This window comes from Protopterus annectens, chromosome 6.part0, assembly GCF_019279795.1.
Source record: "Protopterus annectens isolate FY-2018-M chromosome 6.part0, PAN1.0, whole genome shotgun sequence".
NCBI lineage: Eukaryota > Metazoa > Chordata > Ceratodontiformes > Protopteridae > Protopterus > Protopterus annectens.
Window position 1 is genome coordinate 47,523,542 of NC_056737.1, and position 25,963 is coordinate 47,549,504.

Below are 25,963 nucleotides of genomic sequence, written 5' to 3' on the forward strand. Positions count from 1 at the left end.
CTACTCCACTCATTCTGACTGCAGCTCTGATCTACAATCGTTTCTGCTGTGTATTCCCGCCTATGGGGCTTATATATGCCGATTTTCCCGCACATTTCTCTGATTGGCCGTTTTGGAATTGTATCTACTTCACTGAAAATGCTTTATCATGCTCCATTCTGGATTTTATCCCATATATATGCTATTTCTGCATTTCTAGGTATTGCTGTCATGGCTTAGTGGTTTAGTACCTTGACTCTAGTGCATGGTATCCTGGGTTCGAATCTGGCAACTGCTTTTTGATTTTCCTGACAGAAATGAGTTGAGACCTGTCAATCAAACATGCCAAAAGCACTTTTAAGAACTTAAAACCAGGTCTGCGCTCGTTTGCGCGGAGGTAACGCATGCGCACTGGCAGTTAGCTTGTGGGAGCGCCGCGCAAACGGTGTGCGCTGGGATAAACCTTAATTGGCTAGTGACACACATGTTCAGCTAAGCACAGCTAGTTGCAAACAGTTTCACTCTGTTAAACTGATGCCTAGCAACAGGCACGCAGTTTGCAGCTTTTTAAACACTACTCAGCTACGGGCACTCCGTCTCACAGCAGCTTACCTATCAGTACATTTCTGACTATTTTTGTTATTGTGTTACTTCAGAATATATGCTCCGTTTCATTCCATTTTACAAAAGGGAATACATTTACATGTGTACAATACTGTCACGGGGCTTTTTAGTGCTTATTTACAAAAAAAAAAATGTTGTTGTGGGGGCTCGAACTCTGCCTGCCTACTCTTAGGCCGGCAACTCTACCGCTAAGCTATTACTTCTTGGCTTGCTTTGCATATTTAGTTCTTATATCCTTTTCCACTGATTGCTAACTGTGATTGCGCTAGTAGCACACCCAGCGCAGGCGCACACAGTAGCAAACATTTACGGGTTTTAAAAAAAAAAAGGTTTTAATTTAATTTTATTACATCTCTTCACTTTATACAGTGATGGTCTATCGGGGCATGTGTTGTGTAGTGTGTTTATGCACATTTCCATGGCCTCTCGTGGCTGTTTACTTTCAGCCATTCTAGTCTTCCGGGGGCGTGTCCGCTTGCAGGGCTTAGCCTACAGACACGCCCCCTACTCTCTTACATGGACCGTGTAAGAGTTACTAGTGTGATTCAGCATGCCTTATGCACCTCATGCATATGCATGACATGCTGACATCACACAGTTTCACTGCAGCCTCCGTGTAAGAGTTATAACTCTTACACGGAGGCTTCCTGAATCTGGCCCATTAAAAGAAAAACACAAAAAAAGAAAGAAAACTGTGAGTAAAACAATTTTTGGTTCTTAAAAGTATTTGTATAAAATATTTCATGATATAAATTGCATGTTATATAGTAAAGCCTTTTCAGTGAATTTTGTATGTAATAAAAATACTAAAGTGAAAAGTATTTTTTTTTCTTTTTTCGTTTTAAGAAATGTAGACATTACAATGTAAAAAGAGAAGAAAGGCTGGACAAAAGCATGTTTAACTCAATATGTTATAATCTTGGGCTGGTTGAGTGTGGGATGGGTCTAAAAGTTCACTGATACATGAAGAACTGAGACATTTTCTATTACATTTTCATAGCCTAAGGTCTGAATAAAGGCCCTTGGCTTAATTTAGTAACATTTTCTTTTTCTGTGTGTGTAAGTAAGTGGACTTTAAGAAAATAAGAGAATATGGTGAATGCAATGAACATTTTTCCTTTAGCAAATAAATGTTCATTGTAAGTTGAGAAGTCTGCATCTGAGGGCAGCTGCATATTCTGTTCTTATGTTTCCATGGAGATAAGCTGAAGGCAATACATTTTGAGAGGTCTAGACATTCTTTGTTTAGAGACATGTAAAATTAAATGGTACAAGGACAAGCAGCTTAGCGAAAAATAAAGTTTGCAATTATTGGAAATGAATAAGAGATAGCTTTCTTGGTACCTAAATACTTCAATACATTTACTACTAGAAGTATGTATAATTACATTTTATTTAAAGACAGCCAATGCACTTTTTCTCAATGCTAAAAGTTAATGTTTTTTGAAAACATACAAGGTGTTTTCGCATCTGGGAGGGAGATGTAGATATGACAGCAACAGACATCAATTATTGTAAGTAGGAGCCTGGCTGTAATATGCATCTTAGCACGGATAATCTTAATTTTAGGTGAGGTAATGCCTGTGGGTGCAGCTGTAAATTTGGGAAAAATGTCCCTATCAGGAGGATTAAAATTCATTATTTGAAGATGTACATAGGTTTGTGCATTTGTTTTAATTTAATAATTCCTGCGGTGTTCAAAAATGTGACTAGGCTTAAATGAAGATGACAAGAAACAACTCTATAAAGGAAACAGACATTTGAAAAATGGTCATATATAATAGGTAGAAATAATAACTTCTTATCATATTGGCTATGCTATCCATATTATTTTTGAACATGAATAAATACAAAGGCAAGGGTACTGAATTATATTAAGAATTACAGAGTGCAAATATAAATACTACAGGAGACACATTTGAAAAAGTGAGCATCTGAGTTTGATAAAGAAATTATTTTGATGGATATTTAGCAGAATATCATGGACAAAGGAAAAAATAAATGCTTATACTATTTGCTAGAGGAATTCCAATAGAGAGAGAAGATGAAAAATGTAATAATGTTAGGTTTGTTTTACAGGGAGGCTAGTGGCAAGGGAGGAGGATTATTCTGGCATGTATTTATAGTCTACCTAAAACCGCTATTATGGAACTTAAGAAACATTTGGGAGAAATAATCAGCTTTCAGAAGGGAATATTACTTATAGGTGGGGACTAGAACTTGATTTGCAACATATAGGAACCTAGAAGAAAAATATAACAAGAGGGTTGATTATTGAAAAGATTTATGAAAATATTTAGTAAGAAAGACACAAATTCAGTAGTAGGAGCTCTGAGAGAATTTTACACATTATTTCCTAATAACTGTGCTAGACTAGACATAAATTATATTTCACAGGAATATGTGCATATAATTGAAAGCTTTGACACACATCCAATAACTATTTCCAGTCATGCATCAATAGCAGCAAAGATAAAATGATAAAAATGCAGGGACGTGAAGCAAAAATGAGACACTGGTATGCCCCACCTATTTGTTAAAAAGAGAGGAATTTAAGAAATGGGTAGTGAAAATTATTTGAGAGTTATTAGGAAAGATAAACATTTCTTCAGAAGTTGCAACTAGTGAGTGAGATAAAATGAAAGTGGAGTTTAAAATTAGGGTAGAATAATATAATTTAATTGAAAGGTTTGACACACATTCACTATCTATTTCCTGTCATATATCAATAGCAACAAAGACAAAAAATTATAAAAATGCAAGGAAGTGAAGCAAAAATGAGACACTGGTATGTCAAAAGAGATAAGGTTAAGAAGTAACAAGTATTATTTAGAGGAGGTGAAAGGGCAAAATTTTGCAGAATAAGGGGAATCTCACAAAATAAGAAGAGGCACAACTACAGAGTGCTAAAGGGAAAATAGGGGAGTATCCAGCTAATATGCATTAGTTTAGAAATAACTCCAGAACACAGAAACTTTTAGCACAATGACTTTGGCAACAATAGGTTGAAATGTTTTTTTTTCCAAACTTACAAAGCCTATAACAGGAAAAATAACCAGAGATCCTGTAGTGGTATTAGAGATATTTTGGAAACAATATGAAAATATGTATAAATCAGAGTAATGTAAAAATCAGGACAAACTACAAATGGAAATATTGATGGAAAACTTGAGTATGCCAGGGTTAGAGTGAGTTGAATCCAAAACTTAAAAAATAGTTAAGATCACAGGTAATGGAATACAAACCCCAATGTATAAAGACCCATCAGACTCAGCTTCATATAGGCCCATTTCAATTTTAAACCATGATTATAAAGTGTTCACGTGTATAATAGCAAAACGAATGGTAAAAATGTTGGCAAAATTGGCAGATATGGATCAATGAGGTTTTGTGGAGGAGAGGCAAACATTTGACAACATTAATAATTCAATGATGATCCAGAGGGAAGCAGAATGTAAGAAAATACCACTATTATTAGTGGGTTTTCATCCAGAAAAAGCATTCAATAGAGTAAGCTGGGATTTTATGAGTAGGGCAATGGATGCATTTGAATTCTCTGACACAATAATAAGGTTAATTAAGAGGAGGCAAAAATTAAAGTGGGAGGGTTCCCTCTCTGATAAGTTTTGTCTGAACAGAGGAATCAGGGAGGGGTATCCTCGTTCCCCTTTGCTAACTATGTTATACTTAGAGACATTGGCAAAGAAAATATGGGACTCAGAATCTCAAGGATATAATTGGTATGTTAATCAATAAAAGCTGGCTTTAATTGCAGATAACATTGTGTTACACCTGGTAAAACCAAAAAAGGACATCATTGTTGTGGAGGAGCATTCTGAGATAGTTTCAAGTCTTTTCAGGATATACAATTAATGAATGTAAAACAGTGGTTATAGCTGTAAACTATGTATCCACACATGAATGGGTTCAGAACACTCATATTTATGGGGGCACAACAAAATGAAGTGTTAGGAATATGGATTAAAAAGATAAAAAATGTTCAAAAAGTAGAGAGAAACAAATCCAACTCAGGCAAAATTTGGTACTTTCATTCTCTTTTTATTAATCAGAGCTTCTTCAGAAAAAAATATACAAACACCCACCACCATTTTGTATTATCGGTATAATCACATGATTATACACTGACCAATCACATTATCAAAACGCAAACACAATAGGGTTTTAAAAAATGTTTGAAGTATTCTAAGAACTAAGCCAATATAAGAATAGAGAAAGGATATTTTCCCTATAGGAATTAATGCAATTAGGGGTAAAGAGATCAGGCAAGAGGGGAATGGAATTTACTGGAGAAAACTGGCAAAGGAACCAAAGTATTGGGAACATATAACTAGACAGGGAAAAGTAATAGAAAGAGAAGATATCAAGAAGACATTTAGACTGCAGGCTAGAGACTGCCTTCCCTATGAGGGATTGATGTCAGTGTATAGGCAAAGGGAAATGGATAAGGGAATCCTAGGTGAAAGAGCTACTCTGGTAGAGATTTAGTTGAATCTATAACAGAAGCTGCTGTTAAAAATGGATAATTAGTAATGCATTTAAAATATTGAACAATAACTCCATGACTCAATCAGGAGAGGTTAGAAAAGATTGGTAAAACAGGTTGATAAGCAATTTACAAGGAAATAATGGGAAGACATATGTATGGCTCCCAAATATGAAAGAAAGTCTAGAAGATTTAAATTTTCTGCTTAGAAATGTTTGCATAGGTATTTTTTATAATCTAAGCAGATTCCACAGAATTTTCCTCAGATAGCTGCCAAATGGAGGTATGATGGAAATAAATAGATAATTGGAAGCATATGTTTGTAATGAATCAGCAGACTTTAAAAATTTTCTACAGAGTACTCTGTCAGAAATATTAAGACTGTGGTGGTGGTGCTGCGGTAGCGTTGCCGCCTCACAGTAGGATATTGTCCTGTTCGATTCTCAGCTACAGCATCTTCTGTGTGGAAACATGCATGAATGGGTGTACCTTCATTGAAGGTTGTGTGTCAGGGCCGGCAACTTGGCACATAAAAAATCTACTGCCAATCATTAGTGGACTGGAGTTCCGCTGTGGCGACCCCTAACCGGGAAAAGACGAAAGACACAAACAAACTCTGTCAGAAATATTGGGTCAACAAATGGGTGTAACTAATAATAATAACTGTTTTACAGGATCTAAACTGCATTGACATATTAAGGCCTTGTTAAGTTTAATTATGTTGCTGCCAAAAAAAATAAATTACTAGAAAATGGAAATCAAAGTTTAAACCAACTGTTTTCGATATACTGAATATTGTAACATAGATAAAATAGCTGGAATTAGGAGCTTTACAAAGGGGTAGAAGCAAATTACATATGAAAAAAAAATGGAAATTTTTGGAACAATCTATGCGGAATAATGTTTTGAAGAGGAGGAGTGAGGTATAAGGGAAGGCAGAAAATGGGCAATGTATGCAATGCTGGATTGATGATGACTATATGAAAGAATATACATCATGCATAGTGTTTATAACTGGGAACATGCTAATCTGATTTGTTTACTTTAATGTAAATGTACGTTTGTCTATGTCTTAAGTGATAATTTAATACAGGTGTTGATAAAGTTACTTCTAAAAGCTAGCCAGTAAAGAGCACCCACTTATTGCAGGAATAGTAGGTCAAGCATTATGTGGCAAGGTCAAATTTGCAAGTTGGCATGAACATGTACATGAGCAATGTCAGATCATCATCATGTGATATACAGGCATTAAAATATTGAAAGCATTTTTGACAAGTTTTGAACAATCTGAAATATTTTACAAATTTCTGTTAATAATGCAAAAATAGAATATGATGCTGTTATGCTTGGGGAGCCTATGGAAGCAGTAGGTGGAAGAATAAAGGTATTAAACCAGCTTAACTGTTTGTGGGTCATATTATTGACAATATTATGTCTAATATTAAATGAACAGGAGGTTGCAAATTAGGAAGCAAGTTGCCATGTGCAAACTGACATGATTTTGTAAGTGTGCATTGAAACTGCCACAATGGGGAACATAGATGCTGAGTTAGTGAAAATTGTTTGCAAAAAGGTATGAAAATTTGAAATATTTCCATAATTCTGCTAGTGTGAAAATGAAAAGCAATATTGTTATTTTGAGTGGGGTTGGAGAAATGAGAGATATTAACAAAAACTGAAAGTAAACTGTGACATGAAGATATTCACAGACATAAGTGATTATTTCAAAAAGCATTTACAAATACTAGCAACAACTTCATATTTACATGGATATCATAAAAGCTCTGTGACTCAGAAGCAAATAAATGCTGCTGTCTGATAACATTCAGTAATGCAACTTTGCTACTGATACTTGTCAACCAACACACACTTTTCTAAATTAGTAAAATTGTTTTGAAATGTTAAGAAAGTATTATGTTATAACTTTCATGTTGTGGATTGCAACCTGCTATTGTCATACATCACTGAAAAGTCTCAAAGAAGTAGCCGTACTGTCACTAATGCATTGAGTATATCATTCACACATACAGATATTACCACTTGGCCATAAAAAAGTTCAGAACTTTATAATAGAAAATTCAGTGTTACTAGACTGATTTTTATTAGTAAAACCAGTGCAGATGCCTTCATCTCAGGATGAGCTTTACTGTTTTACATTTTTGCAACTTGATTTTGGGGCTATTGTAAATAACAGCAAGTATCTTTTCAAAAGTGCATTTAAAAAATTATCAGAAAGGAAATGTATTTTGTTATTAAAGACATTATAAAGCAATGAGAACTCAATGAGCTAAGCACTCTCAGTAAAGGCTTATGAAACACTATGCATAAAAATTAGCAATATAAATGATGATATCACCTGCTGGAAATAAAGCATACCTTTGTTACAATGTATAATTGCTAAATAATTAATAATTGTTAATGTATCAGTGTTTGAGTAAAAAGTGCAGTCTTTTATAGGATTTAAAGGAATGGGTGTTATATTTTTGTTTTACATGCTGGTAAATGGCAAATTTGTTATAGAGTCACTAAATGTATTTATAACAATAAAATGAAATATGATCTGAGAACAAGTCTAAAACATATATTTAAAGTTAATGGGATATGGAGGTTAGGGAGTCAACAATATGGGTGGGAGGTCTTACTCTGTACATGGAACAGAACAATCAGTTTCTGCATGTGTGTCAGTAATCACAGTGGGAGGATAGCTCTCAACTGTCATGGACTTGAAAGCCAAAACCTTAAAGGAGATCACTCGATGGAAGGATGCCATCATTGTAATTACATTGTATATGACCTGTGCTAGTTCCCTGTACAGCAAAGAAAAGTATCTAGCTATGACTATTGAACAAAGTCAGTAGTCTGTTTTGCACTCAAAGTTATGTTTCAAAACTAAAACAGTGACATGGATTTTGAAATAAATCTTGTTAATTGGAAGGGATGGCAATAAGAACAGGGTGATACAACAAGATGATGCAACCAAGAGCCTGCCATCCTGCTCCTGGAGGTGGATCTTGAACTAGCACTGCTTCTCCACATATAAATTCAAGTACAGAGTGCAACTGGGATAAAGAGACATCCATTGTCTGTTGAGTGGTGGTGTATGCAGGTGTTCACCTTGCATCACTAAATGTTTCCTCCTCCAGGTTAGGGATTCTTACTAGCTGAATGATGCCTGCTGGGAGCCTCTATTTCTCCAACAGTCTTAAATAGACAGTCAATACAGGGTTTCTTCCAAGGAGTTAGGAGAATTTCCCATTTAACAATTACATCCAGGGTCACTGCTGAAGTGTTACAGGTAATTCAGGGAGAGCAGAGTGGGATAGTGTAGGAAACCCAACACACTGCACTGAATCAAGCTGTAGACTAAGACTGACATACATGCATGAGAAAAACATGGAAAAACAGAAAACAACAAAGGCAAGCAGATGGGCTCAGGTATTTATGAATCTAACTAACTAATAGCAATCCGGAGATACATGGAAAGTAATGGAAAAAATATCATGTCTATTGCCTTTCCATCAAATAGTAAACGCTGCCCTTTGATTAGACAATCATGCATATCACCCACAAAATTGCTCCTTAGCTTTCTATGAGCTCTTAGTATGGTAGAAAGGGGAAACCCAGTTTCTAGACTTTACCTTATACTACAGATGCCATCCATTTTGTAGGCAAGGACACTTACTAATGCTCCTTTTTCTTGTATTTACCTTGCTTTATAGATAGGTCCTACTCCAGATTAAGTCATTGACTTACTACAGTCTGCCTGGTTATTGTCATTAATGGGTATGCATAAACCCCAAGAATTCGAAAAACTGTGAAATGGAGGATGTGATAAATTATAGGTATTGTGCTCCTGCCCATAATGGAATAATAACTGGGACCTTAAATTAGTGAGTGAAACCTACAATTTACCCAGAACTACTTGGAGATAATCGATACAATGAATAGCATAATGAAGATGTTTATGACATCTAAAGGGGAAATTAAGCTGAAATAACTAATGAAAAAATCATGAGGCTGGGTAACATTCTAAACATCATATGCATATATGAGCATTTAAAGGTGGAGTCCTATCATATACTCCTTTTCCTGGCAGGTTGTGACCATTTTGCCATAAAAGCATATATAAGGTCAGTAGTGTTGTCATAGGATCATAGCATCATAGGATCATAGGATCATAGGAGGTTACTAGGCTAACAGTCCCAGGGCCCTAACAATTCTAGCCAAGTTCAACCCGTGTTCCTAAGGGTATCTGTTTCAAGCAGACATTAAAATCAGCATCTATTGCCACTGTCCAAGAAGGACACAGGTGGAACTCCCAGGGTGAATTTCTGATTACCCATCCGATTATCCAAATTGCATTTAAATGGGGCCAATGAGGGGCTTTGTTTAACATGAATAGAAAGCCTGTTCCAAAGGTGGTGCAACCTCTGTGAGACAAATCTGTCTCTCCAGCAAGTTCTATTGATGTTACATACCAGGTTAAGGTCATTTGAATGAGAGACCCATGTGCCATTTGACTTGCGAATGCACAGCATTTCCATTAAAGCTGGGTCAGAAATTGCTCTATATGCAAGGCACAGGTTGCCTCTGAGCAGTCTGTATGACACAAAGTAAAGTGACAATGATTTCAGTCTGTTCACATAAAGCAAATCATGATGACCCTGAATTTTCTTCTTAAGGAACCCTTGTAGTCTCTCCAATTGCTGCAGGTGTTTGGAAAGGAACATATCAAATGGAGCGTTGTACTCTGTTATTGGACTGATGAGGGAATAGTACAGCAGGGTTATAAACTCTTTTTTTCTGGAGTATATGCCCTTACATATGAGATGGGCAATATAAAATGCCTTTCTTACCACTGCGGAGACATGGTGATCAAAGTTAAGGTTGCTATCAACCTGTGCGCCCAGATCTCTCACCACTGACCATGTGCTTAGGGTATTGCTATTGATGTGGAAATTTGCAAGAGCATCACCTTTGCTTAAGGGGATGATAATGCATTTTTTTCATTAAGTTTAAGACCATAACTTTGGCACCAGTCATTAGTCTGTGTAAGACATTCTTGCAAGATGTTGACATTGTGAGGGTTTCAATGATAGCAACCAGTTTGCAGTCATCAGCAAACTTTGTCAGTCACAGTCCTTTAGTTTTAGCCTGGGTTTCAGAGAAGTATATTCCAAACAATAGGGATCCCACAACCAATCCCTGTGGAATATCATTGATTATGGGTCTGCTGTAGGAGGTGGAGTCCCCTATTTTGACCGTATAATCTCTATCAGTGAACCAGTTTGCAACCCACCTGGCAATATATCAGTTGATACCCAGCTGGGTGAGTTTATCTATGATGCCTGAATGGGGAATTATGTCAAAGGCCTTGACTAATTCTAGGTAGACCTTATGCACAGATTTGCTCTTGTCTAGGACTTTTGTGAGTGTCTCAAAGAAGTCCACCAAGTTTAACAGGCATGATCTCCCCTTGACAAAGCCAAACTGGGTAGGGTTGAACATTTAGAGATTTCCTATATCTTTGTTAATAAGGCTCATGATGACTCGTTCCATGGCCTTGCAGCTAAGGCTGGTCAGGCTAATGTGTCTATAGTTCCCGGGGTCTATGGATGCGTCCCCTTTGTCCAAAGGGATAACAGTAGCTATTTTCCATTCCATTGGGATGAAGCCAGTACTTATGCTATGATTAAAAAGTGTGCACAATGGTGATGCTAATTCCTGTTTTAACCCATGTATAACACACCCTGGGATGTTGCCTGGTCCCATACAGGCTGTGTTTTTGACCTTGGAGAGGGCATTTAAGACCTGGTCCTAAGAGATACTAGGCAGGAGACAGTTGTTACGGATCCTTTGGGGTATATGTGGTGGGGACAAGGGAGTGATGTTTTCACTGCACTTGCCAGCCAGCAGGTTTGCTATATCCACAGGTTCTATATATGTAGTACCATTAACTTTGAGTTCAGTGCAAATGTGAGCCTTACATTTGAGGTTACAGATGTAACTAAAGAATGCCTTGTGGTTACCCTTAGTTAAGGAAGCTAATTTGGATTTACAGTTAGCCTTGGAGGACTTCATTAGGAGTCTTATTTGCCTACTTAAGTTGAGGAGGGAGTGTTTCCAGTTTTGAGATTGTTCTTTCCTGCTCTTAGACAGCAATTTTTTTTCTTGTATTGTATGGCCTACTAATGGCAGTTGTCTACCAGGCAGGCTTGCTTTTTCTTAAAGATCTTGCTTTGGTTCTATCAGGTACAGCAGAGTCAATACAATTTTACAGGTGCTTGTATAAAACATTGGTGTATAACTCAGCATAGGAGTCTGTTCCATCAGTGGGGGGAGGGGCTATGAAGCTATTTATGCATTCACATAAGAGGTTGTAATTACCCTTGGAGAAGTTTTTAGTGTAGTTGTTGCTAAGAGGACGTCTTGTGTTATAGTTCTAGCAAGACTGATTTGTGGTCAGATATCACCAGGGATGGCGGCACACTGATGGGTGGTGCAGAGGTTCCCAATGTTGGTGAGCACCGGGTCTAGTATGTTTGAGAACCTTATGAGTGTGTCAACCACCTGGTGCAGGGCACTGGAGTTAACAAAGTCCAGGAACCTTTGGGCAAGTGAGTTAGAACATATATAAATTATCCAGTCTATGGACAGATAATTAAAGTCACCCAAAACCAGGGTAGGTTGTATCTTGACTGACTCAAGTAAATTCAAGTAAGCTGGATGGATGTCCTGATTCATGGAGGGGGTCTTATTGCTGGCAATAACCTGAAGAGGGGTCTTACCTACAGTCAATTGCACCTGAAGTAATTCAAGGGACTCATGCTGTTTAACCAATCTAGAGGTGTATTTATCTTTCATGAATATTGATACACCACCTCCTTTAGTTCTCATCCCTTCAGTTTGTGGTCTGAACATGTGGAAGGAAATATAACCTGGTATAGCTGGGGTGCTCTCTGCAGCCTTGAACCAGGTCTCGGTGACTGTACAAATGTCATCATCTTCCGGGGTGAGTAATAAAATAACAAAATAACACTCCACGGACAGTCCGCAGCTAAAAACAAATCAATTTTATTCCAGTTTACTTACACACAGGTTACAAAACATGACTAAGTGCTTTCACCTTCCATAGGCATCATCAGAGTCATGTTTCAATCACAAATTACACCACCCTTTTTATAACTAACACACTAAGTAACTTCGTAACATTCAAATACCATAACTTGCCTTGCAGATCATACAATTAAACAAACAAAAAAATCAAGCAAAACATCATGCTAAATATTATTTAAAATACAGTAGTAGAAAAATTAAGCCTTGTTGAATAATTTGTTATCTCAGAATTATAAGTCTCAAAGCAAATATCACACATAAATATCATACAGGTGCAAATACCTTAGAATTAATGCATACAGTCCAGTACCTATAAACTGGAATAAAGTGGATTCGTTTTTAGCTATGGACTGTCCGTGGAGTGATTTTTATTATTTTATTACTTTTTACAGTTTACTACATCTTCTGGGGTGAGGACTGCTTCCAGTGAGTGCAGTTTCTGGTTTAGAGTCTCAGTATTTAGCAGCATAACCTTGAGGTTGTTTTAGTGTGCATTTTTATGTTGGGAATTTTGTTTTTGTGACATTACCTAAAAAAGGCACTATGGGGATGGCAAGAGCCTTAGCCAGTAACCGACATCCCAGTGGTGACAGATGAAGACCATCTCTGGCAAAACATTGAGGTCTTTCCACCATGTCATCCCGGCCTGACAGATACTGAATCTCCTTTGAATGACACCAGAAACTAAGCCAATTGTTGAAGTCAATCATTTTTTGTTTGTATTGAGGTATCATCCTAGGCAAAGGTAAAATGCTGCTTAAGGCTAGGGACATACCTGCCGGAGAGCTCAGTCATGTCTCTCTTCATATATTCCAGTGAGGTATGTCTGAGGTCATTCACACCAACATGGACCTCAACAGAGTCATAACAGTGCCTGTTGTTGAGAGACATGAGTGTGTGTGTGTGTGTGTGTGTGTGTGTGTGTGTGTGTGTGTGTGTGTGTGTGTGTGTGTGTGTGTGTGTGTGTGTGTGTGTGTGTGTGTGTGTGTGTGTGATGTGGTAGATCCTGGCACCTGACAGACAGTTGACTGTGACCATTTCCTTTTCCAACCTGGTGAGAGGGACATCTGTGTGTCTTGCAATTGAGTCACCTATGGCTAAGATGTTTGTTTTTGTGTTATGCATTAGGGGCTTGACTGGTTTGACACTGATGTGTGATAAATTATGTGTACTATGTTCTGCAGAGGATGTGTTATGCGAAGTTTGCTTGTGTTTATGTTTGTGAGGTCTCTGATGTTAAGGTCAGCTTCTTGTAAGGACCTCCGCATATGTAGATTTATGTGTTGTTGGTTTGGTAGGTGCAGGAGGTGAGGTGTGCATGCTTACAACCTGCTTAGTATCAGATGGACTGACTGGTGAGCGAGACAGCCTGGATTCTAGGTTCTTGATATAGCTGCATCTCTCACATAATGGATTTGTGTGGACTAGAAGAAGTAGGTTGTCAGTGTACATGAGGCAATTGCTACATTGTCTCAGGATGCCCATGTCAACCAGGCTGGCTGGAGAAACTGTGGTAAATTGTCTCCATAATGCTAGGTAAGTTGATGTGGTCAGAAAACAGGGAGAGGACAAGAAGGAACAGGTAAAGTAAAGGATAGGAGAAGTGGACAAAAAATACTAAGGGCTCATGGGTAGGATCTGTGTTGGTACCTCAGGAGATTAATTTAATATATCACCTGTCAGTGAGGGACAATCACATGAACTCACACATCAAGCACCAGCAGAATACTAAGGGAAAATTTGCAGGCAAAAGTGTTTGCATCTATAACCACCAACAATGCCCACCACTGTGCGGCAGTGTGCAATGCGCAAAATCAGTCCTATGTAGCAAATGAGTACAAAGTGATCTAAACAAATTAACTAATAAAAAAGCTTAAAACCGAGCCCTGTTCTAGCAACCCTCAACCAGATTAGATTTAACTGCACACTCCTGCCACTAGGGTGCAGTGGAACCCTCTCCAACAAAAGATGGCCTGGTTTAGTACTCAAGATCTGAATCTAGGCTATCCTACAGCAAATAAAGTGTACCAATTTCTGGGGAAAAAATGTTCAAATAAGCAGGCACAATAAGCCTTCAATCACCAATTTCCAGCTCAGAAGGGCAGAAGCTATCCTCTCCTCCCACAAGAGTGCAGACCACAAACCTTCTTAATTAAAAACAATTGGCCTGATGTCCAAGTGCTTAAACCAGAACTAAAACACTTTTAGAATAACAAGGCACACTAAGCCTTCAACCAGCAATCAGCATAATTACATGACTGAGTATACATTAGTAACTTATTGCAAAAGGATAGTTAATATTTGAGGGATGTAATATAGCACTTGTCTTTAAATACAAAGATGTTAACAGTATGTGCTACTATCTGGAGAACCGTAGTGAATTCAAGCCCCTTAAAATAGCCAAAGGTTAAGAAGAAGCCCATTACTTGTATTGAAAGTATTAGTAACAAGAGAAAAAGACTTAAAAATAGAGACTTGGGAGGAATCAATTATTTAAAAATAAAAGAAATCATTTGGCTCAGCAGAATAAATGTTGTACAAAGTGGGGTCAACAAAACTATGGAGAGCAGATATATATTTACTTATTTATGTATTGGCATTTGTTTACCAAAATAGTCCAAAGGGGCAGGAAATGCCCCATTTCAGTGGAGACCTGAGAAAAATCTCCACAAAAATAGTACACAACTGAGCAGACTGAAATATAGAAAGCAAATAGAACTAATTAGTAATGGGTATTTATAGCCACTTATAACAGCTATCTATTTACATAAAATACTTGCAATTCTGTTGTATCATGCTTTTTAAATAAATATATTACAATCTCCTGCTATAGCAGTAAATTACTAGTATAGAGACAACTAAAATACAACATAAATATAAATAATGTGAAGCACAAAACACTCCACCAGATCTACGACTGGTAAAATTTAATAGTGTAGACACAAAGATGCATAAACGTTAAAAACATGTACGGTTCCGTCACCAACTTCTTCAGATAAGCTGAACATACCACCACCTTCATTTAAATATCATTTCACAGTTAACTCCACCCAATAAAAGCATACAATGACTCACAGTTCCTAATTAATTAATCAAATATAAATTACTGCAACCTTCAAACTTCCCTGTCACAATCCCACTTAATGTTAATATAAAGTGCAATGTGCATAACAGTTATAAATGAATTGATATATATCACATAAATATCACATAAATATCAAATACATACATGTATAACCCATATAAATCCACTCATATATAACAAATTCATACATATATACCATTTAAGTTATATACCTTACATTAGTTAAATACACATAATAAAAAACTTATAATATATTACTAGTTTAACGGTTACTAAACCATTTTTTGATCTATTTTCAAAAGGTTTTTCTTTCATACCTATGGTAAGAGCAAATATTTTTAAATTACTAGTGGACTTGAAACTTTTTATTAGGAGGAAAAATCGGGAGTTGTTTTTTTAAAGGAAAGAAGTTTATTAATAAGTAGGGTGAACTGGTTAAACAAAGTGTGTTTAATCCACCTATTCATCCTCAATTACAGAACTTTGAACTAGGACTAGAAACTGAAATAAGAAAAGTATTGATATGTCAGAGGGTACAATCAAACATAACACCTGAGGAAAAAGAAATTTTGAGGAAAAAGAAATTTTGACATTGGTAGGTGGGAATAATAATCTCAGGGTAATGAAACCTGATAAGGGGGGAGGGGTTGTGTTAATGGACTATATCACATATGAAGGTAAGATGCAAGAACTTTTAAGTGACACAAAAAATACAATAGAGTATCTATAAATAAAGTGAATATTGCTTACAAGAAAATGTATGTGATTCTAAATGATTTATTATTGGAAGGTTTGATTAACTTAGACACATATAATTTTTATATGTGGAAAAGCCTAGGGTACCAACAATATTTGGCATACCCAACATGCACAAAAATTTAAACAACCCTACTCTGAGATGCCTAGTATCGTCAGAAGGTTCTGTTACTGCACCACTAGCTAAATATGTGGATAAAAAGATTAAAGACCTAGTCAAAAGTGATAAAAATATTTTAAATGATTCATGGGATCTTTTGATGAGACTAGACAGTTCAAAATTTAGTGAAGATTTAAGTTTTGTAACTTTGGATGTGGTTGATCTTTTTACATGTATACCACATGAATTGGGGTTAAAATGGTTTGAAGAGATGTTGGTAGGTTATAAATGTATTAACTTTAATGAATTTAGAACTATTCTTGTACTAATGGACACAATTTTAAGGGACAACTTCATATTTTTTGAAGGTGAATATTATAAACAAATGACTGGAGTAGCCATGGGTGTACATTGTGCCCCCACATATACAAATTTAATTATGGCATATTGGGAAGAGAATTTTGTATTAAATTCTCATTTTCACCAGCATTGGAAATACTATGGGAGATTTCTGGATGATATTTGTATCCTATGGACTAGTGCAAAAGATAAATTCAAAGAATGTTTTGATTACATTAATGTCACAACCTCTTTTTTAAGTTTTACATATGAATTTAATAAAGAATAAATGAATTATTTAGATGTCAATATACAGAAAGTTGGTGGAAAGTTTATATCCAAAATTCACCGTAAGGAGACATTTTCCAATTCCTACTTGCATTACACCAGTTCCCACCCACCACACCAGAAGAAAGGTGTTGTAAAGGGGCAACTGGTGTGGGCAAATAGGATGACATCTGAAGATGAGATATTTAAAGAAGAAGTTATATACATTATAAAATGATTTCTTGATAGGGGTTATCCAAAGGGCCTGTTGGCACAAATCAGCCTTGAGGTAATAGAGGGAAGAAAAAACAGGTTTGCCCCTATACTTGGAAAATTAGCCTCTATTCATGCATTTAATGATGCAGTAGATAACGACGGAGATAACTACAGTCCAGGTATTAGACTCTATTCATGCATTTAATGATGCAGTAGATAACGACGGAGATAACTACAGTCCAGGTATTAGACTCTATTCATGCATTTAATGATGCAGTAGATAACGACGGAGATAACTACAGTTCAGGTATTACACTCTATTCATGCATTAAATGATGCAGTAGATAACGACGGAGATAACTACAGTTCAGGTATTACACTCTATTCATGCATTAAATGATGCAGTAGATAATGACGGAGATAACTACAGTCCAGGTATTACACTCACATATGATGGACAAGCTGGTCTGGTTAGAAAGGTTATAGAAAAAGAATGGCTGAATTTTGCTAAGCTATCAGATTTAGATTATATTTTTGATAAAGAAATAAAGTATACATACCAAAAAGGTAAAAATATTAAGAATTTGTTAGAGATGGGCACTCAAATAGGAAGAAGTGAAGGACATTCTAAAAATAATAATAATAATAATAATAAAGGTTTATTTAAATGTGGTAGTTGTAACTACTGTTCCCACTTGTTAACAGGAGGCTCAATATATTTAAAATCTCGGAATAAACCAGACATCTTGTCTATTTCTTTTGTGAATTGTAACACCAAGGGAATTATATACTTAGCGATTTGTAAAATATGTGACTCATTTTATATAGGGAAGAGTGAGAGAAAACTCATACAGAGGTTATACGAACATCTCTATGACATAAAAATGAGACATGAAAACAATGCCCTATATAACCACACTTGTGTATGTAAGGAAGCTGAATTTGGATTCTTTGTTCTAGAGACTAGCTATTGACCCGAGAGGTGGATCATGGGAAATAAGGGTTGAATACAGAGAGTTGTATTGGCAAGTAATATTGGAAGCATGTAAAACAACTGGTTTAAATGATATGATCTCTATTATACCTGTATTAAAGCTTAGATCTGCTAAGTTATAGATAGGGCTTGAATTGTTTGAATACATCTTACAAGGCAATTTAAAAGAACTTTTATTTGACAAAATGGTTTTACAAAAATTTTTACAAAAAAGTTTTTTTAAAAAGATTTTATGATTGTCCACTAGATGGTGCTACTCATTTATACATTTTGTATTATGTGTATTTAACTAATAGGTTCATAGGTTCATAGGTTCATAGGTTCATACTAGGCTATCTGCCCAAGGGCATTTATTTTTGTGGCTTTCGCCACCCCTTTAGTTTGAAGAAAACTATGCCCATTGTTTTGCTGTGCCTCTGTCAAGCAGAGACACTGAGGTAATGGTATATCTGCAATCTCCCATCCATTGGTCAAGATTTCTCTTGAACATGGCCAGCGAGGTGCTCTGCCTCACATGTAGAGTCTTTGGGTGATGAATTTGTGGATCTAGATTTTTGAGGTGAAGCATGTTCATCAAATCTGGGTTTGACATGGCCTTGTATGTCAGGCACAGGTCACCTTTTGAGACCCTTTATCCTTTTGGTGAGGAACTTTTGGGGCCTTTCCAGCTGCTGCAGGTGTCGGGTCAGATACATTCATTGTACTCAATCATTGGTCTGATGAGTGATGAGTACATTGAGTTCGTGGAGCACACAGCCGGGACACCATCCGGTCCCATGGATGCTGTGTTTTTCGCCTTAGAGAGCAGTTCTCACCTGGGTGTTAGAGATGTTTTTATGATCTGATCTCACCAGTGATTTTGGGGCGGAAACAATTTAAATGGTATATATGTATGAATTTGTTATATATGTGGATTTATATGGATTATATATGTATGTATTTGATATTTATGTGATATATATCAATTCATTTATAACTGTTCTGCACATTGCATTTTATATTAACATTAAGTGGGATTGTGACAGGGAAGTTTGAAGGTTGCAGTAATTTATATTTTATTAATTAATTAGGAACTGTGAGTCATTGTATGCTTTTATTGGGTGGAGTTAACTGTGAAATGATATATAAATGAAGGTGGTGGTGTCTTCAGCTTATCTGAAGAAGTTGGTGACGAAAACGTACCTGTTTTTAACATTTATGTATCTTTGTGTTTACACTATTAAATTTTACCAGTCGTGGATCCGGTGGAGTGTTTTGTGTTTCATACTACTTGGTTACTAGTTTTCTTAGCACTTCATTCCTGTTTTTCGGTTATAAATATAAATAAGCCCTAAGCTGCTAGCATCGCTCGTGCTTACTAAGGACATCTAAAAAGACTACTGGACCCAAACAAAATCTCTTAACTAAAGCAGTCTTACTAAGTCTTACCCTCCCATCACCTAAGGTATTCTCCATTTCTTTACCCTGAATCACTACCTCTGATACATCTAAAAAAGACTACTGGAACCCAACAAACATCTCTTAACTAAAAGAATAAGAAAACCTGCTGGTGCCCAAGATTTATCAGTCTTGCTAAGTCTTGCTCTTCCATCTCCTATGGTGTTCTCCATTTCGTCACCCTGAATCACCACCTCTGAAAGATCTAAAAAAGATGACAGGAACTCAAGCAAATATTTCTTAACTAAAAGAATAAGAAAACCTGCTGGTGCCCAAGATTTATCAGTCTTGCTAAGTCTTGCTCTTCCATCTCCTAAGGAGTTCTCCATTTCTTCACACTGAATCACCACTTCTGAAAGATCTAAAATAGACTACTGGAACCCAAGCGAACATTTCTTAACCAAAAGAATACAAAAACCTGCTGCTGCCTAAGATTTTTTGCTGTTGCTAAGTTTTGCCGTCCCATCTGCTAAGGCATTCTCCATTTCTTCACCCTGAATCACCACCTCTGAAAGATCTAAAAAAAGACTACTGAAACCCAAGCAAACATCTCTTAACTAAAAGAATAAGAAAACCTGCTGCTGCCCAAGATTTATCAGTCTTGTTAAGTCTTGCCTTCCTATCTCTTAAGGCATTCCCCATTTCTTCACCCTGAATGACCACCTCTGAAAGATCTAACAACTATTACTGGAACCTAAACAAATATTGCTTAACTAAAAGAATAAGAAAACCTGCTGCTGCCCAAGATTTATCAGTGTATGTGTTTTATTCACTGTTTGCCTTCTTTTCTTTTGTTTTGTTAGTCTGCCTAGTGTAGTTCCCCTTCATGCATTGCTAGCAGGCTGCAGTGGTATCCATTCCCCCATATTCTTCTACTTTTCTCCTCAGTCATAATAACTACTTTTGTCCACTATGTGGCAGTGTTAACCTTCCTCTCTCAACCATACCCCCAATAGCACTATGTTTGGGTTAGACTTCTCAGTATTCTTCACTCCAATTAGTCTATAGCCCTACTTTAAGCATTTTCTCATTACACTGGCTCACATTTCTAAATTAGCCCAAAAGCTCCATTCCAGTATACCCTTACCTGAACTGGCCCATATACTCATTAATAGTTTCCAGTTCCATCTATTGTTCCTGGTAGGCAACATCCTCTCCTGGCACAATCTGCTCCGTTTGCCTTATGGGCTCACTCCACTCCCCTATCCTACCCCGGTTCCCCCCCACCCCAGTACCTCTACACTTATACTCTTGAAACCACACCCCTCCCTTATTACCCAATACACTCCTACATCATCAACATGCAATCACCTTATTACACACACACCCTATCTGTCATTAGTCACCTCCCACAATACAAAACCTAACCTGGTCCTTTACCTATTCAATATCTCTTATACCCTCACAGTATTTCAAATTTCACCATGCTATCAAAACCTACATCCCTCTCAACTCAAATACTACTTCTTCTAACACTATTCTATATCTACTATCTTACACAGCCCCTTACTTCTCAGCACTCACCATCTTTCCATATTACAAACTCACTCCCGGCACTACACTCATACTCGTCTATTCCAATATCCCCCAATCTATATCCCATCAATAATTATCTGCTCTTTCCCTACATACTAATTTCTCCATATAAGCACCCTCCCCCATCTCTAACCAAACAAAACCTCAGAAATCTAACAATATTCAATTCCAGTACTAAGCAATCCAAGTACCTCTCCTGTATTATTCAACAGCTAATTACTATCCTCCTGTCTGGTGACATACACCCAAACCCAGGCCCCCATTCCCCTTCCTCTATATCCAAATCCACCCTATTCACCTCTCTAAATGCCCAAAGCATAGCTAACAAAATTTCCAACCTCCATGCCTGGCTTCTCCACAATAAACCAGACATCTTGTCTATTTCTGAAACTTGGTTAAAACCTCATATAAAAGTGATAACCTCCCCACTTTTGCTCGCCGCCTTACTTCCCTTCTTACAGTTATCACATAACTATATCTCCACTTGGTACCTAAAAAATTTCAATCCCACTTCCTTTTCTAACTCTCTAAAATCAATAAACTGGACCCCTCTAAGAACTTTATCCCTATAGAACGCTGTTACCTACTTCAATGAAACTTTCCTAAACCTCTTAGACAATTACGCCCCAACCTAAAATTTAAAAGAATAAAAAGCAAAACTGCCCCTTGGCTAACCAAAATACACTAGCTGCCATGCGTCTTTGAGATAAAACCTGGGTACGCCACTGGAAAAATAAGACTCCCTCCACCCTTAATGAATACAAAACGCTTCACAACAAAGTAAAAAATCCAATTATAGCAGACCGAAAAATGTATTTCTCCTCACTACAAAATAACCATAAAACAAATCCACAAAAATTCTGGAATGGTATCTCCACTCTCCTTAATCCTGGCAAAAAAAGACAACCCTTGTCCAGATCCTGATGCACTATACATAGATCTGGCCACCCAATTTAACTCTTTTTTCATCACCTCAATTTACAAACTAACCTCCTCCTTCTCTAAAAACACTACACCATCTACTTCAACATCCCCTTCCCTGGCCTCACCTTCACCATCATTCTCCAATACCTTCACCTCTCAACCCCCTCCTTTCTCCATAAACCCCATACCCACATCTACCATAAAAAACTTCTCCGAAAACTAAATCCATGCTCCAATGCCCCAGATAACATGCCCTCAAACTTTCTAACCAAAGCTGCCAAAGCCATCACCCTACCTATCAGTATATTAATCAACTGCTCAATCCAAGAAGGTCATGTGCCCCAACTATGGAAAAAGGCCTTTATCATACCACTGCATAAAGGGGGTAATAATAATAATAATACTATTACAAACTTCTGCCCTATCGCCATCCTGTCCCCCATCTCTAAACTCCTTGAAAAATGCATTCCTCTACAACTTCTACCCTATCTTACCAACAATCACTTGCTAACTCCCACACAACATGGATTTAGACCTGGCAACAGCATTACCACTACCCTTCTTTCCTTTCTAGAAATTGTTAACAAAGCCCATGACTCTGGCTGCACTGTATCTACCCTCCTACTTGACTTCACTAAGGCCTTCGATACCATATCTCACAACCTTCTCCTAGCTTAACTCTCTAATCTAAACCTATCCTTTTCCACCCTCAACTGGTTCAATAGTTACCTCTCAAATAGACAGCAAGCAGTCAAATAGAAAAAAGCCACCTCCTCCTTCCTTAACACCACCAATGGTGTCCACCAGGGTTCCATACTGTGTCCCCTCCTTTTAAATATATTCATAAATGATTTCCATTGCTCAATCCCTAATGCAAAACTTATCCAATATGCAGATGATTCAACTATAATCTGTTCTGCTACCTCCATCCTCACTCTCATAAAGCTAACACAAGAGGCTTTCTCTACCACTGAACAATGGATGTTAGATAATCACCTAGCACTCAATGCCTTAAAAACCTAACTAATGTTATTTACCCCAAAACAACCATTATTGAAAAAAAAAATCATTCTCCATCAAAAGCCAGAAAAACATACTTCTTGAATTAGTATCTGAGGCCAAAGTCCTAGGTGTCCACATTGATGACCATCTCAAATTCAACTCCCACCTACAAATAAATATAAAAAAAAAAACACCAGAAACTTGGTATGCTTTACTGCCACAATTGGTACCTCGCTCCTTCTATTAAGTTCTTTCTCTCTACCACATTTCTCATACCTTCTCTTCTTTATGTTGCTGCACTCCTAACAAGTCTACAGTCCCATCTTTAGACAAAACTCTCCTCTTGCTATTATAAAATTGCCACGTTTGCTGCTAGCCAAATGTCTTCTACCCATCACTGTGTTGCCCTTCATAAATTAAATTGGTTAGAGCTCTCCAATTATCTCACCTATATTCAACTTATTCATGCACACAAACTCATTTTCAGCCCTCCCTCTGTCCCTCCCTATCCTCTACCTTTAAAATTCACCTCCCTGACAGACTCTTACGATCTAATAATCAAAACCTAATTCATCTGTTTAAACCTACCCATCCCGAGGCAAAAATCTCCTATCCTTCACCCTTGCACGTTAATGGAACTCCCTACCACCATCCATCCATACCACCAGAAACCTCTCTTCCTTTAAAAACTCACTTCATGCACACTTTATATCTCAGTTGGGAATGCTCCTAATTCCACCCCACATAAACTCTTCTCCTCTCTTCATCTCTGACTTCTCCTATTTCATATATGGTTTAGCTGGAACCAATCCATGTGTATATAATTACTCTAGATTTACAATGCTGACTTTTTATCTCAGAAATTGTTTCTTTAAATGCAATGCTTTTATTCTGTATTTAATGTAAAGAAAACTCTCAGGTGTCCCAGGGTGACAAAATCCACCATAAGCCACACCATGATATGAAAATAAAACACTTTATTCCATAAGATAAAAAGATGTTAAGCGCTTTCATCCATAACATATATATTCAAGGACTTCATCAGAACATATTCTGTATTTAATGTAACCAAAACTTTGAGTGTCATTTTTGTTTCAGAAATCATATGTTTAAATTCAATGTTTTTACTAGTACCTTTGTTCTTTCTGTAACAAAAGCTTTTATTTTAATGTTGTTTGTAATTTTGTTTGTTTTTGGAGGTTTTCTCCCCAGGACTCCATTGAAAATGGGTTCTTCTTGGCCCAGTGTACTTCCCTGATAAACCAACTGCAAATAAATAAATATGTACATTGTTGAAGGTTGAACAGTATCCAGGCATGCATTAATGTTAAGCAATGTAGCTGCATTTACTAGCATTTTCTATACTGTAATAATATGGAAATGAGGGGAAAATGAAATATGTGGCATTAATCTGGTGTAAGGCAAGAGCAAATCCAGGAGCTCCTTCAATACTGCTGAAATTGTAGTTTGTGTATTCAGTTTGTGTATTTGTTTTAGGATTGAGACTTTAGAATTAGGGAACAGGGTACATTAGTAGTATCTAAAAAAGCTTATTAATGTTATTTGCAGATTATTCCATGCAAAGTTGTCTAACAAGGATGGGATTCCAAATAAATATTTGGACTCAGTTAAGGAGGCCCTTGCTTTCTTCTGAAGATTACCTTTACTACTTATTTTGAGATCAAACAAATACCATTGTGATTACTCTGATGAGGTCTTGTTGTTAATTAAAAAATGAAAGTGCTCAGTATTTACTAATAAACGGCTGTGTTTGTGTTATCACGAACGTCCCAGTTTTGTTTTTGTTTTTTTGTTCAGTTACTAGTATTTATTTGTGTCTATTATAAAACATTAAAATGTTTTTAAAGGGAAAGACTCACGGGACAATTTAAATTGCTACTAGCCTGTATGTTTGCAGCTGAGTACTGATACTATGGTGGCATCACTACAATTAAGCATTTTGATTGATGTGTTAAGCAGAAGTTTGGTAATAGCGTTAATCTACATGTGTATATTAAGGAAGATTACTTCTGACATGCAGCTATTTCTTTTGTGATGATATCATCGTTGTTGTTGAACAAAATATCAATACTGTCAGGCTTGACTTCTGCCTTCGGTATAGTAGTTAATAAACTGTTGACTAACAAGGTACATAAATTGGGGTCTTGTTATCCCTTGCATTGGAGAATGGCAAGTTGCTTTTCGGCTGTTATTATGGAGAAATCATCGAGTAAAACAAAGGGGTTCCATAAGGGCCATTTCTTGTACTATATCTTTTAGTTTATACATGTCTGACATTAAGAGTCAATCTGACCTTTTTAATGTTTTTTATGCTGATAATTTCAAAGCTGGTAAATTATAAATTCAACCGATCTTAGACTATAGGTATGTTTGCACAATGTGTTTATGTGTAAGAGGGAGGCATTAACAAAAAATATAAGGATTAATACTGGAATAAAAAATAAGACACTTGTTATTTATATTTCTATATGCATTTATATATAGATGGATACATATTGGGTTATGACCGTATGTGTATCTGTAGCTATATATTATATTGTACCCATATATATATATATATATATATATATATATATATATATATATATATATATGGGTCTACTTCAAAACATCTAAGACCCATAACATCTAATTTCATAACAATGAGACCAGAACATCTAAAACCCAAAATATCTAAAACCCATAACATCGAATTTCATATCTAACATTACCAATCCCAAGAAAATAACATCCCCTCCAGATATAACGACACCAAACACACTTTTTACCACATTGCTGCAGGGGGTATGCCCCTCTGCACTCCCCATGTGGGGGGCTCCACCCCCACACCCCCCGTAAATTAAATAAACCAATTCCAAGATCACACTACAATGGGAAAAAGTTAATTTCCTAACCCCACTGTATCAAGCCCCCCTGCAGAAATGTAGTAAAAGTGTGTTTGGTAGTTTGGTGTCATTATATGTGGAGGGGGTGTTATTTTCATGTGATTTGTAGTGTTAGATGTTATGAAATTCAATTCAACTAATATTCAAATTCAGATATATATAGATATATATATATATA

At 36.6% G+C, this 25,963-nt stretch overlaps 1 protein-coding gene across 1 annotated transcript in view; it reads right to left on the bottom strand.

Moving 5' to 3' along the window:
* Nucleotides 1-25,963, bottom strand: part of LOC122803763 (extracellular calcium-sensing receptor-like) — a 1,059,758-nt gene that overhangs the window by 725,809 nt on the left and 307,986 nt on the right. Inside the window, exon 4 of the mRNA XM_044073454.1 lies at nucleotides 18,632-18,648. Coding sequence (XP_043929389.1) covers nucleotides 18,632-18,648 — 17 coding nt within the window. The remainder of the gene's footprint in view (nucleotides 1-18,631; nucleotides 18,649-25,963) is intronic.